Here is a 12,161-nt window from a genome sequence, read left to right as displayed (position 1 = left end):
TGTTTAGAAATAAGCTGAGCCACATATAAAGCTAATACTGGATATATGCTTTTTAAGTGCTGCCAATATACTACTTTCCTGTGAGTGCTTTACCAGTGGAAAAAAAAAAACCCACTATAGTTTTAAACAGGCTTGTAACTGATATATCTATTTTTAGAAAATTTAAAGTTTAAAAGAAGTTTTAGAATGTTTCATGATTATTTAAAATCAAAATCTGACAATTAGTCGTTGCTAACTTAAATTCAAGATTCTTAAAGAACTGTAATCATTCTTTTTTCCTTAAGGATTATGTGCTTATTTTTAAAAAGGTGACTTTTCTATCAGAATGAAACAGTGTAGTACAAAAAGATGATATAATTTAAAGTGCATTATTTTATTTTAAAATGGTAATTATCTTATTCTGGGCAACAACAACAAAAAAACAAAAATTGTCTCTCAGTTATAATAAAACCACATTTACTGGAGTCGATCGTACCAATGTCTGGTCAAAACCTGTATACTTTCCCAATCCATCCCATGCTGCTTTCCTGGTCCCCCGCTGCCGCAGACACTTCAGCTGGTGTTGCTCACCAAGGCCAATGTCAAAGAGAATTTGGTATTCTTTTGTGTTCATTTATTATTCAACCAGTGTTGTGTTCCTGTGTTTGGGAAAAGGCTTAGCTTGACTGAGCAAGAGCATACCTACGGCATGAATTCTTTCTTCTGCTTTAACATTATGTTGAAAAAGAAAAAACGGAAGAAAGGAAAATAAAAGAATTCCAAACACCTCTGTTACCATGAAAAAAGTTTCTAGTTATGGTCAGTGTTCATGAGAATAATAGAAATTCCTTCTTAAAATCATTTAGGAAAAATAAAGCTATGCTTTCAGTAAGGAAAACTCAAACTAAGGTTGCATATTAAACACACACAATTCAGAAACCAAGAAAAAAAATAACAGATTGGGTCAAAATGTAACATTATCTAAAATTTAAGATACATTTAAAACACCTATTTTCCCATCCCAATAATCTAATGTTATTAGACTAACAACTCCAGATTAAATCTATTAAACACATTGTAACTACTAAAGCTACAAAATACCCTACATTGTTAACAATAAAACAAAAAAGATAATGACATAAAATTGCAAAGTATACTAAAGTTAGTTAAATTTCACATATCCCCCCCCAAAAAGTACTGGGAAGGAACCATTGCTCAGTCAAGATACTACCTTTTCCTCAACACCATTTTTTTTTTAATTCAGAAGGGGATATTGTCTATATTTAGATCAGTAATAATAAAGAAAAACATGTACCTTTCTGTTGGGATAACCACTTTGACTATGGCTTGCGACAGAGTCTGTATATGAAGTCACATCAGATAATAAACATAGAATATGTGAGTATTGTTAACAAGTAACAAGCAAAAATATACATATGCATTGAAAATACTACACATCTAATCACAAGTTTTGCAGGCAATCACTGCATTTGAAGTAATTATACACTAAGCAATTACATAAATGCAAATGGATGTGTTCAGTGAACAGTAAACGTTCACCAAATGCAAAGAATCAGAACATTCCTGCCAGAATGCACATCAATGCACTGAAATAGGTACTACACTGAGAATTATCAGATAAAGATTTTAATTTGTGAAATCATTAACTGTTTGCCTCTGACCATACAGTTTGCTACTTTGTTCCCAAGCCTTTAAAACCAGCCCTGTCATTTTAAGTGTAATTAATTCATAATAGAACCAACAAATTCTTATAACTTGAAATTAAGTTGGTTTTATGTTTAATAAAAAGAAAATACCCTTTGCTTTTACTAGAGTAGCTAACTTTTTAAAAACCATATATGCTCTCAAATATTCTAATACCTTAGATCTTGAAAACGAAGTTATTAGCTAGCTGCCATCCAAACAGTTTAACTATTTAGGAGTCTTTCTAACTGAAAAGGCACTTAACCAAATACAAAGTATCACTTTCTCAAAACAAAGTAAATTTAGATACTACACTTAAGCAAACCTGGATACAACAGTGGACAAAGGAAAAAAAAAAAAAACTTAATAAGTGGTCAAAAAAGGAATGATAGCCACAAATAAAAATATGACCTAGTATCCCAATACAGGGTTTTCCATGGGCTAAGGCAGGGAACACATCTAAGTTATTTCATTTTCTTTAAGAGATGCCAAACAGAATTACACACACACTTTCTATAAATTGTTGAAAAGAAATACTACCACAGATTTAGTATTTACAAATTAGATGCGGCCCTATGTACATTTTTTAAATTACCTTCTCAAAATCCTCCTTGTTTTTAGGTGGTGGTAACATGGGAGCATTGGGGTTTTTTAACCGCTCTCTAGGCTGCGCATTAAAAGGCAGTCCTGATGGAGGTGGGGGAAGCGTATGTTCCATCATGGAAGGCGGAATGTATATTGGATGTGGAGGAATAGGCACAGCTTTACCCCAACCTAACTTCATTTCAAAAGACATAATCATCTTTCCTAAAAGAAAGAAAAGAAAAGTCACCCTGATAACTCTCAAAAGAAAATAAAGGCTCTCTGGTGATTTAAATTAATTTTCATGTTTAACCTTTACCTTTCTGGTCCATTTTTCCTCTCGAGTTTTTATAAATACTTTTCAAAACCAAAGCAATATCTGAGTTCTACAGATGGGCTTCCTTACCATTCAAGTTTTTTAAAGCTCTTTCAGCATCTCTTCTATTCATAAAGGCCACAAAGCCACAATTTCTCTCTCTTGCCCTTTCTTCATCAGTTCTGGGCCACATAATTTTCACGCTGGCCAGGGGCCCAAATCTTCCAAACTCCTGGCACAACATTTCTTCATTCATCTATTAAAAGGCGTAAGATATTTTTGGTAAGCAAAGAGGAAAGAAAAAAGAACTCTATGCAGCACAGAGCAGTTTTTGCAAAATGAGAAGAGACCTAGCAATGCTACAGCTTTCCATTCAAGTACTGGGACCCCTACAAGGGTGAAATCCTGCCTTCATGGGGCATGCACAAATCTTTTCACACCAGAAACATTCTGTTTTATGTAAGTGGCCGGGTGGAGAGGCTGGGTGGCTGGAGAAATCAAAAGCACACCTTTACCTTCACTCTTCCTCCTTCTGAGATCCTGCACCTAAAATACGCTTTCTACAGCAATGGTTTGTTCAGCATTTAGCAACCTTTTTCAGGCAGCAATAATTACCACACTTAAGTCAAGGAGGAAATATTTGTTGGCAATGAAAGAAATAAAGGATCTGGTCACTTTTTCTTTTTCCAGCACCCAGCTGCCAGTGTAATCAAGAAAAGAGAAAACAAAAAAGCGTAAATATGCAATGAGGTCCAAAATATATAGTATTTTTTAAAAGATCTTATTATGCAGAACAACCACTATATTCCCCATAACAATTAAGAATGAAGCAGGGAAAAGAATTAAAATACAAAAGACAAAGCAGAAATATTACTTTGCTATTATTAAGATGAAAAAAGAAAAAAATCCATAAGGAAGTAGGCTATGCACCAGAAGGGGACAGTCTCAAAAGAATATTGTCTACCACTGATCATATCCTGATAAATAAAATCAGCACCTAGCAAAACATTTCAAAATCAGAGGACAGTCCAGTTACAGCAAGAGGAGACAGGGACTTCCCTGGCAGCACAGTGGTTAAGAATGTGCCTGCCAATGCAGGCAACACGGGTTTGAGCGCTGGTGTGGGAAGATCCCACATGCCACGGAGCAACTAAGCCTGTGCGCCACAACTACAGTGCCCAGGTGCTGCAACTACCACATGCCTAGAGCCCGTGCTCCGCAACAGAGAACCCACCACAACAGAGAAGCCACCACAACAAGAAGCCCGCACACCACCACGAAGAGTAGCCCCCACTCACTGCAACTAGAGAAAGCCTGCGCACAGCAAGGAAGACCCAACGCAGCCAAAAATATTTAAAAGAAATAATAATAAGAAGAAGAGCAAAGCTAAATAAATGTATTTTTAAAAAAAAAGAAAAGAAAAGAAAGAAAGGGGAGACAAGCCCTTAGGAATTGTAGCAAGAAAATTCGGCCCATACCGCTAAGGCTCAATTTCACAAGATAATTTTAGAGACTTATCTAGTTCCACCACATCTGCTTACTTCAGATTCTTGACTTCATTTTTTTTAATGACTGACAAAGCAGTTTTCCTACAAAAGTATACAGCATATGAGCCAACATTCATCTTACTTTTCTAATATTACCTGTGGATTAATGTTTCCAAGGTATAAATTAGTAGTGCTTGGATCTCCTACATCATGTGAGCCAGGTGCATAATCATCGAGAACTAGGACAAAGAGAAGAAAAAATTATAACCTGCAAAATACAAAGTTTGGACAATTTCTATGAATTAAAAAAAGCAAAAAACTGTATTACCACCAGATGATCTATTTCTTCTTGAAGGCGCATCCACTTTAAAAGGGGGAAAAGAAAACAATTCTTAGTTTTTGGAATAGTTCGTCACAAAAACAAACATTAAAATAAATGTCACTTACTAGAACGACGCTGACCATCAGAATCTGACTGAGGCGGCTCAAATCGACTTAACCTGCCTTTTGTTTTATGTCTCTCATCACGCTCTTCTTGAATTCTGTTGAAAATATATATAATCACCAATAACGAGCCAAAATTTGTTTGTTCACATTTAATAACAGAACTTATCCAGGTATCATCTTGAAATAACCTGAAATATTTGTGTGTAATGCCAGTACTGACAACCAAGATTAAAGAGTCCCTCAGCTGCAAGTCATGAGCAAACTTCTGATATATCATGTAAGCAGTGGAATACAAAGCCCACTTTTAAGGTGAGAAGGAAATTCAACATTAAAACCACTTAATTTGTTCTTTCTTAGCTAAAGGTTGACCACTCCTCACCCATATCTCAGTGACTATATTGTTTCCACTGCAAACAGGACTCTGGACATTAGTTAAATCAATTTAATTGCATTCACATAATAGAAGCAACCTAGATGCTGGACAAAATGCTAATTTCATTTTCAAACATAACCCACAAAATATCTAAAACAGCTTCACAGTAAGCCAGTTACTAAAAACAAATTGGTAGACTACATTCTTCATATGTGCATCTGTAAGTATCAGCTCAAAATATCTATGAGAGCCATTCTCAACACTATAAAACTTACTGTTTCAATTCTTCTTTGAAGAGTTCCAAATTGCTTTTTTTCTTTTCTTTCTCGCCTTTCTTCAGTGGCTATGAAGGATATGATAAGTTATACTTCAAAGAAAACAAGGTTAAACAAAACTAATGGTTCGATAATCAGATCACTTTAAATAAACTTTTATTTTAGTGCCAATTATGATCTAAATATTTAAATTAAAAAGAAAGAATGCTTCTGTTACCACTGAACTTTCCTTCCTATTTTCTAAAACTGAGAATTTAACACATTATTAAAACAACAAGCAGCAGTCTTAAAGGAGCTACCAACTTTATCCCCTGCCCCGCCCCCCGCCCAAAGCGTACAATACTTAGGCCAGAATACTGTTGGAAGGGTACTGGCGGGAAAATTAATAAACATAAAGTAACTGAACTGCCATGTAAATAACTGCCATGAACAACTACCAAAAATATGCACCCTTCAAAACAATCACGCTAGAAGGAAATGAATTACTGAAACAAACAGTAACACCGCTGGAATTCCTCTCTTAAAACTGCTTCCAAAAATGCTTTTGGAATCCCTCTTTTGAAAGTGCCAAAATAATTCAATGGGGGAGGATAGTCTTTTTAACAAATGGAAGTACGGAAATTGAATATCCACCCATAAAAAAGAATGAAGTTGGACCTCTACCTCATACCATATACAAAAATTAACTCAAAAGGTTCACAGACCTAAATATAAGACCTAAAAACACAGGAGTGAATCATCATGAGCCTGAATTCGGCAATAGTTTCTTAGATATGACACCATGAGAAACAAAAGAAAAAGCAACAACAAAAAACTGATAAACTTCATTAAAATTAAAAGCTTTTGTTCTTCAAAGGACACTAACAAAAAAGGGCAAAGCCAACCCACAAACTGGGAGAAAACAACACAGTTGATAAGAGACTTGACTCTAGAAGCTGTAAAATACTCTTACGACTCAACAATAAAAAGAAAAATAACTCAATTAAAAACTGCGCCAAGGATCTGAAAAGACATTTCTCTACACAAGACTCCAAGTGGACGATAAATGAAATGGTGCTCAACATCACAGGCAAGTGCAAATCAAAACCACAATTATGCACAACTTCACACCCACTAAGTTGACTAAAATAATTTTAGCAAGTGGTGATGAAGATGTAGAAAAATTGGAACACTCATATACACTGCTGATGGGACTGTGAAGTGGTACAGCTACTTTGGAAACAGTATGGCAGTTTCTCAAAAGGTTAAACAATTAGTGACCATATGACCAGCAATTCCACTCCTAGGAATATAAGAGAATTAAGAATATATGTCCACACAAAAGCCTATACATGAATGTTTTCAGAAGCATTACTCATAATGACCAAAAAGTAGAAACAACCCAAATGTCCATCAAGTAATAAACGGATCAGCAATATGAGGTATATCTGCAAAATGGAATGTTATTCAACCATAAAAAGGAACAAAGTACTGATATATATACCAAAATGTAGATGAACCTTGAAACATTATGCTAAAAAGCCAGACACAAAAGGCCATATGCTGTATGATTCCATCTGCATGAAATGTCCAGAACAGGCAAATCCAAAGAAATAGAAAGTAGATTAGTGGTTGCCAGAGGTTAGGGATGACTGAAATTAAGTATAAGGTTTCCTTCTGGGATGATAAAAATGCTTCAAAATTAGAGATTAGTGACTGTTGCACAACTATCAACATACGTCAAAAAAACACTTAATAAAGCTGTTTTTTAAGTTGCTTTCAGAGCTATTTTAAAAGTCACAGAAGAAAAATCAGTCTCACTATTCAGCATAATCACATTTCCTCAAATTTGGTTCCAAATGACAAGACCCACATCTACCTACCATCCCCCATGAAAAATCCCACTCTCAAAACATAAAGACTTTCTAACACTGAGAATATTTAAAGGAAAGTGTCACTAGTTCTAATAGTAAATCCAAATAAATTCCAAAAATGTTCCAGGCAACAGACACATTGTTGGAGTACACAGTCTTCCAAAGTAATTGATACTACACATGCTGACATTTAAATACCCAAGTTCAGCACTGCTTAAAAAGACAATCCCATTGTTTTACATTTATGCCTAAACTATAGCTAACTTTCAACTTGCAGTATGCTATGAGTAACAGCAAATGTTCACTGCTCAACAAACATAGAAAGAGTATCATCTATGCGCCCTAATTTATTATCTCTCATCTAGGAAGGTTAAGCATCAAAACTCAACATCTACTACCAAAATAGTTAGAAACGAGAAACCAAAGTCCTGCTTACAGTGGAAGTACAGAAAATATTACTGGCAGTGTCATCTCTGAACATAAATGGTCACTTATTTAAGTATGACTTACAGGTTTTTTGGTTTCTATCACAAGAAGAGATGGTGGTCTTTCATTGGATGACTGATTTGGAGGATTTTTTTGATCTGCAAATCTTGAGGATGGCTTATAGATTTTACCTCTTTTTTCATCTGTTTCATGTTCTTCTGAAATTTAAAATACTAAGTTTCAAAACTAATTTCACATTATGTGGATTTTGTTTACTTACTATTTTTATTAAAAATAAACACAACTTAGTAAAATGCTTTCAGCATTAAGATATATCACTAGTGACAAAATATGAAATTTAATTCAAATATTATTCAAATATTACTGCCTTACTCTCAAAAATACTAATTTAATCATTTTATAGTAAAACTATAAAACCTGTAAAATGCTACTTCGGAAAACAGTACAGCAGTTTCTCAAAAGGTTAAACAAACAGTTACCATATGAGTAGTAACTCCACTCCTAGGAATATACAGTAAAACTATAAAATACTTGAAAATGTTTGCAAAGTTCTCTGCCATCTTGAAACCTGAAAGGTACTAAAAACATTTTTTAAACTTATCTGGCTCCAATTTGTCATTAATCCACATTTGGCCATTAATTTTACTAATCATTATCACCACTAGAGGGTGCTGATAGAAAGGAAACATGAAACTCAAAAGCAATTCAACCAAGACTTTTTGGGTTTGCTCAAGGACTATAATATTCACACTAACCTTTAGCTGCATTAACAACACCTCCGCGCACAAACGTTTTCACTTTATTACCATCACTTCCTTCAAAGGCAGCAAGAAATTCCTCATAAATTTCAGCAGCTGCCTTTTCATCCTCCTAAATACACACGAAAATATTAACATTACTTGATATAAAAATTACTGTACATACAGTGAAACTCATCCAAGAATAATGTAAACAAAACCTCTCCCTCCAATGGGGAAAGCAGGTTATTAAGCAACCTTAACAGGCAGTAATATCTAATGCTTAGTAGATATTTAAGATACTAATTAACACTGGAATTAAGAGGGGCTTTGCTCCTCTACAGGTAATTTGTGGAACAAGAAAAGGACCCACTAAGTAAATCTGTTTAGAGAAAATTCAAGGGTCCAACCGTATGACAACTGACTACACAAAATATATTATTCTATTAATGTTTATGACATTTCTAAGGCACAACAGTTTAACTCTGAATATAAACATTTCCTTCACAAACCACTGAAGACATGAGTATTAGAAGTCTGAAGAAGCAGTATCTCCAGACAGTTGGCATTAAAGAAAAAAACCTCAAAAGAACCTTGACAATTATAACTATTCTAAATGTCCCCAAAACATGTATAAATAGGAACGCCAATAGAACAGAATAGAAAATATAGAAATAAATCCAACAGCACGTGGAAATTTAGTATTCAATAAAAGGGGCCTCTCAAATCAGTGGAGAATAGATGGACTTTTCAATGAATGATGGTGGGATAATTTGATAGTTATTTGAAAAAAAGATAAAAATGAACCAATTCTTCACATCACATACCAAGAAAAATTGCAAATGAATCAGATTTAATTTTTTTAAAATGTAAGTATTGGGAAAAACATGAGGAAATTCCTTTAAAAGCTTGGAGTAAAAAAATGTAAACTGAAAAACCAGAAATCATAAGACTGATAATAAATCTGGCCATATAACAAAAAATAGTTTCTGCATGGAAAAAAAACACCAGAAGCAAAATAAAAAGGCAATCAACAAACTGAGTAAAAACACTGTACCTTATGTCATAGACAAGTGTTACAATATACATAATACAGGAGTTTCTAAAAACAGAGATATCCTACTAACTTAGAGAAATACTGGTTTAGATATGAGCAGACAGTTCAAAAAATCAAACACAAGAAAAATTGTTCAACCTTACTTACAAGAGAAATGCAAATTTAAAATTACACCGAGATACAATTTTTCACTTAGCAGATTTGCAAAAGTCCTTCAAAAATACTGGCAAGGCTATGGGGAACCAACCTCTCAAACACTGCTTATAGGGATGCAAAATGGACCTGCCCATATATATGAGAGACCAATTTAACACTATCTAGCAGAATTAGAGCTATGCATTTACCATTCAACCCAGTAATCTCACTTACAGGAATATATCCTAAAGATACACTAGGAATAAACCCATATTCCTAACACTATCCCTAAGCGCACTACTGGAAACGGCAAAAGACCAAAACACAAATGCCCTCAATAGGCATTGTAGTGAATGTAGGATTTCAGTGAATAAACTATGGCATATCTATAGAGCTATAAAAAAAGAACAAGCAATATTTCAATATACTTGCAGTAATCTGAGATATAATGTTAAGTGAAAAAAGCAAGGTGGAGAAAAGTGTACTGAATATAGCAAGCTATTGTTCATCTAAGAAAGAGCAGGCACAACATACATTTATACAAACTTGCTTATACAAAAAGAATAGACCAGAAAATAATCAAAACTCTTACAAAGAAGAGAGGAAATGGTGGAGGGGACAGGGATAAAGCTGGACTTCTCCGAATATATCTTGTGTTATAGACTTAACTTGGGGTGGGAGCTGAGAATACCCTGGAGGTCAAGAATCTTTCAAAAACATTTCTCTACTGTCCATACACTTAACGCCTCCCTAGACACACTTATAAAGATAACTAAAAATACATTTTAAGCATTACCTTCTTCTTTAATTCTTCTTGCTCCTTCTTACTTAAAGTTCGCTTAGCTGTACTCATTTTTCCAATACTGAATGCTTTAAGTTTGTTTTCTAGAAGAGGCTGTGAAAAGAAAAAGCACACCTTTACATACACATTCTCAATTTAACTTATTAACCTCAAGGTTAGTAACTTACAAAAGCCATTTTTAAATACATAAAGTAAAAATAAAACACAAAGAGAGACACAAAGGCCTAGAACTCATGCAACCTACTTGGCGGCAAGAATAAAAGCACTTGAGGAAGGAAAGTATAGATGTTTCTGGGCAAAAGAAGCAGTGATAGAAAACAGATATTCAAACAGGGAGAAAGAGGCATCTATTTCCATGGTTCAGTAGCAGGAATCATTACCATCTAGAACCCCCAATTCAGGTACAAAAATCGCATCACTTCCTTTTGTAATTCAGTAAATTACCTAATTCTTCATCAACAAAACTGATGTTTATGAACAAAATAATTTCATTTTCATTGCTGGGAAAATATCACATACTGTGTTCTAGGTTTCAGACAAGTAAACAGTCATCAATTAATTTTGAATATGAGAAAACAGTATTTTAATGAATTCTTCATTTATGTAACTTAGAAGCAATTTCCTTGTAAATATGGTTTGAACGAATTGTAGACTTTTAATTGTTCAGTTGTTTATTTGAATGATAATTTTGAGTCATAAACTTTTAAAAGAGAGGAATGTTTATTAAATACAGCCTAGAATGGTTCAAGATGGCAGAGTAGGACGTGCTCTCACTCCCTCTTGCGAGAGCACAGGAATCACAACTAACTGCTGAGCAATCATCAACAGGAAGACACTGGAACTCACCATAAAAGATACCCCACATCCAAAGACAAAGGAGAAGCCACACTGTGACTTGTAGGAAGGGCGCAATCACAATAAAATCAAATCCCATAACTGCTGGGTGGGTGACTCACAAACTGGAGAACCCTTACACCACAGAAGTCCACCCACTGACGTGAAAGTTCTGAGCCCCACGTCAGGCTTCCTAACCTGGGGGTCCGGCAATGGGAGGAGGAATTCCTAGAGAATCAGACTTTGCAGGCTAGCAGGAACTGACTGCAGGACTTCGACAGGACTGGGGGAAATGGAGACTCCACTCTTGGAGGGCACAAAGTAGTGTGTGCATCGGGATCCAGGGGAAGGAGCAGTGATCCCAAGGGAGACCGAACCAGACCTACCTGCTAGTGTTGGAGGGTCTCCTGCAGAGGCGGGGGGTGGCTGTGCCTCACCGTGAGGACAAGGACACTGGCAGCAGTTCTGGGAAGTACTCTTTGGTGTGAGCCTTCCCAGGGTCTGCCATTAGCCCCACCAAAGAGCCTGGGTAGGCTCCAGTTTTGGGTCACCTCAGGCCAAACAGCCAACAGGGAGGGAATTCAGCCCCACCCATCAAAAGACAAGGGAATTTAAGTTTTACTGAGCTCTGCCCACCAGAGCACACCCAGCTCTACCCACCATCAGTCCCTCCCATCAGGAAACTTGCACAAGCCTCTCAGATAGCCTCATCCACCAGAGGGCAGAGAGCAGAAGCAAGAACAACTACAATCCTGCAGCCTGTGGAACAAAAACCACATTCACAGAAAGATAGACAAGATGAAAAGGCAGAGGGCGATGTACCAGATGAAGGAATAAGATAAAATCCCAGAAAAACAACTAGATGAAGTAGAGATAGGCAACCTTCCAGAAAAAGAATTCAGAATAATGATAGTGAAGATGATCCAGGACCTCGGAAAAAGAATGGAGGCAAAGATCGAGAAGATGCAAGAAATGTTTAACAAAGACCTAGAAGAATAAAAGAAAAAACAAACAGAGATGAACAATACAATAACTGAACTGAAAAATACACTAGAAGGAATCAATAGCAGAATAACTGAGGCAGAAGAACAGGTAAGTGACCTAGAAGACAGAATGGTGGAATTCACTGCCAT

At 35.6% G+C, this 12,161-nt stretch overlaps 1 protein-coding gene across 3 annotated transcripts in view; it reads right to left on the bottom strand.

Moving 5' to 3' along the window:
- Positions 1–12,161, bottom strand: part of U2SURP (U2 snRNP associated SURP domain containing) — a 55,411-nt gene that overhangs the window by 27,261 nt on the left and 15,989 nt on the right. Inside the window, exons 4-13 of one of the 3 annotated variants that reach the window (XM_007188087.3) lie at positions 10,189–10,287; positions 8,219–8,333; positions 7,527–7,660; positions 5,164–5,231; positions 4,516–4,610; positions 4,397–4,432; positions 4,225–4,307; positions 2,672–2,837; positions 2,279–2,490; positions 1,295–1,338 (exon numbers count right to left, since the gene is read on the bottom strand). In XM_007188087.3, the coding sequence (XP_007188149.1) occupies positions 1,295–1,338; positions 2,279–2,490; positions 2,672–2,837; positions 4,225–4,307; positions 4,397–4,432; positions 4,516–4,610; positions 5,164–5,231; positions 7,527–7,660; positions 8,219–8,333; positions 10,189–10,287 (1,052 nt within the window). Of the gene's footprint in view, positions 1–1,294; positions 1,339–2,278; positions 2,491–2,671; positions 2,838–4,224; positions 4,308–4,396; positions 4,433–4,515; positions 4,611–5,163; positions 5,232–7,526; positions 7,661–8,218; positions 8,334–10,188; positions 10,288–12,161 lie in introns of those variants that run through there. The other 2 variants (XM_007188088.3, XM_028167974.2) reach the window with 2 other exon arrangements.

The sequence above is a fragment of the Balaenoptera acutorostrata genome, chromosome 4 (genome assembly GCF_949987535.1).
Source record: "Balaenoptera acutorostrata chromosome 4, mBalAcu1.1, whole genome shotgun sequence".
NCBI lineage: Eukaryota > Metazoa > Chordata > Mammalia > Artiodactyla > Balaenopteridae > Balaenoptera > Balaenoptera acutorostrata.
The sequence above is the reverse complement of the archived record's forward strand: the minus strand, read 5'-3'. Positions and strand labels throughout refer to the sequence as shown.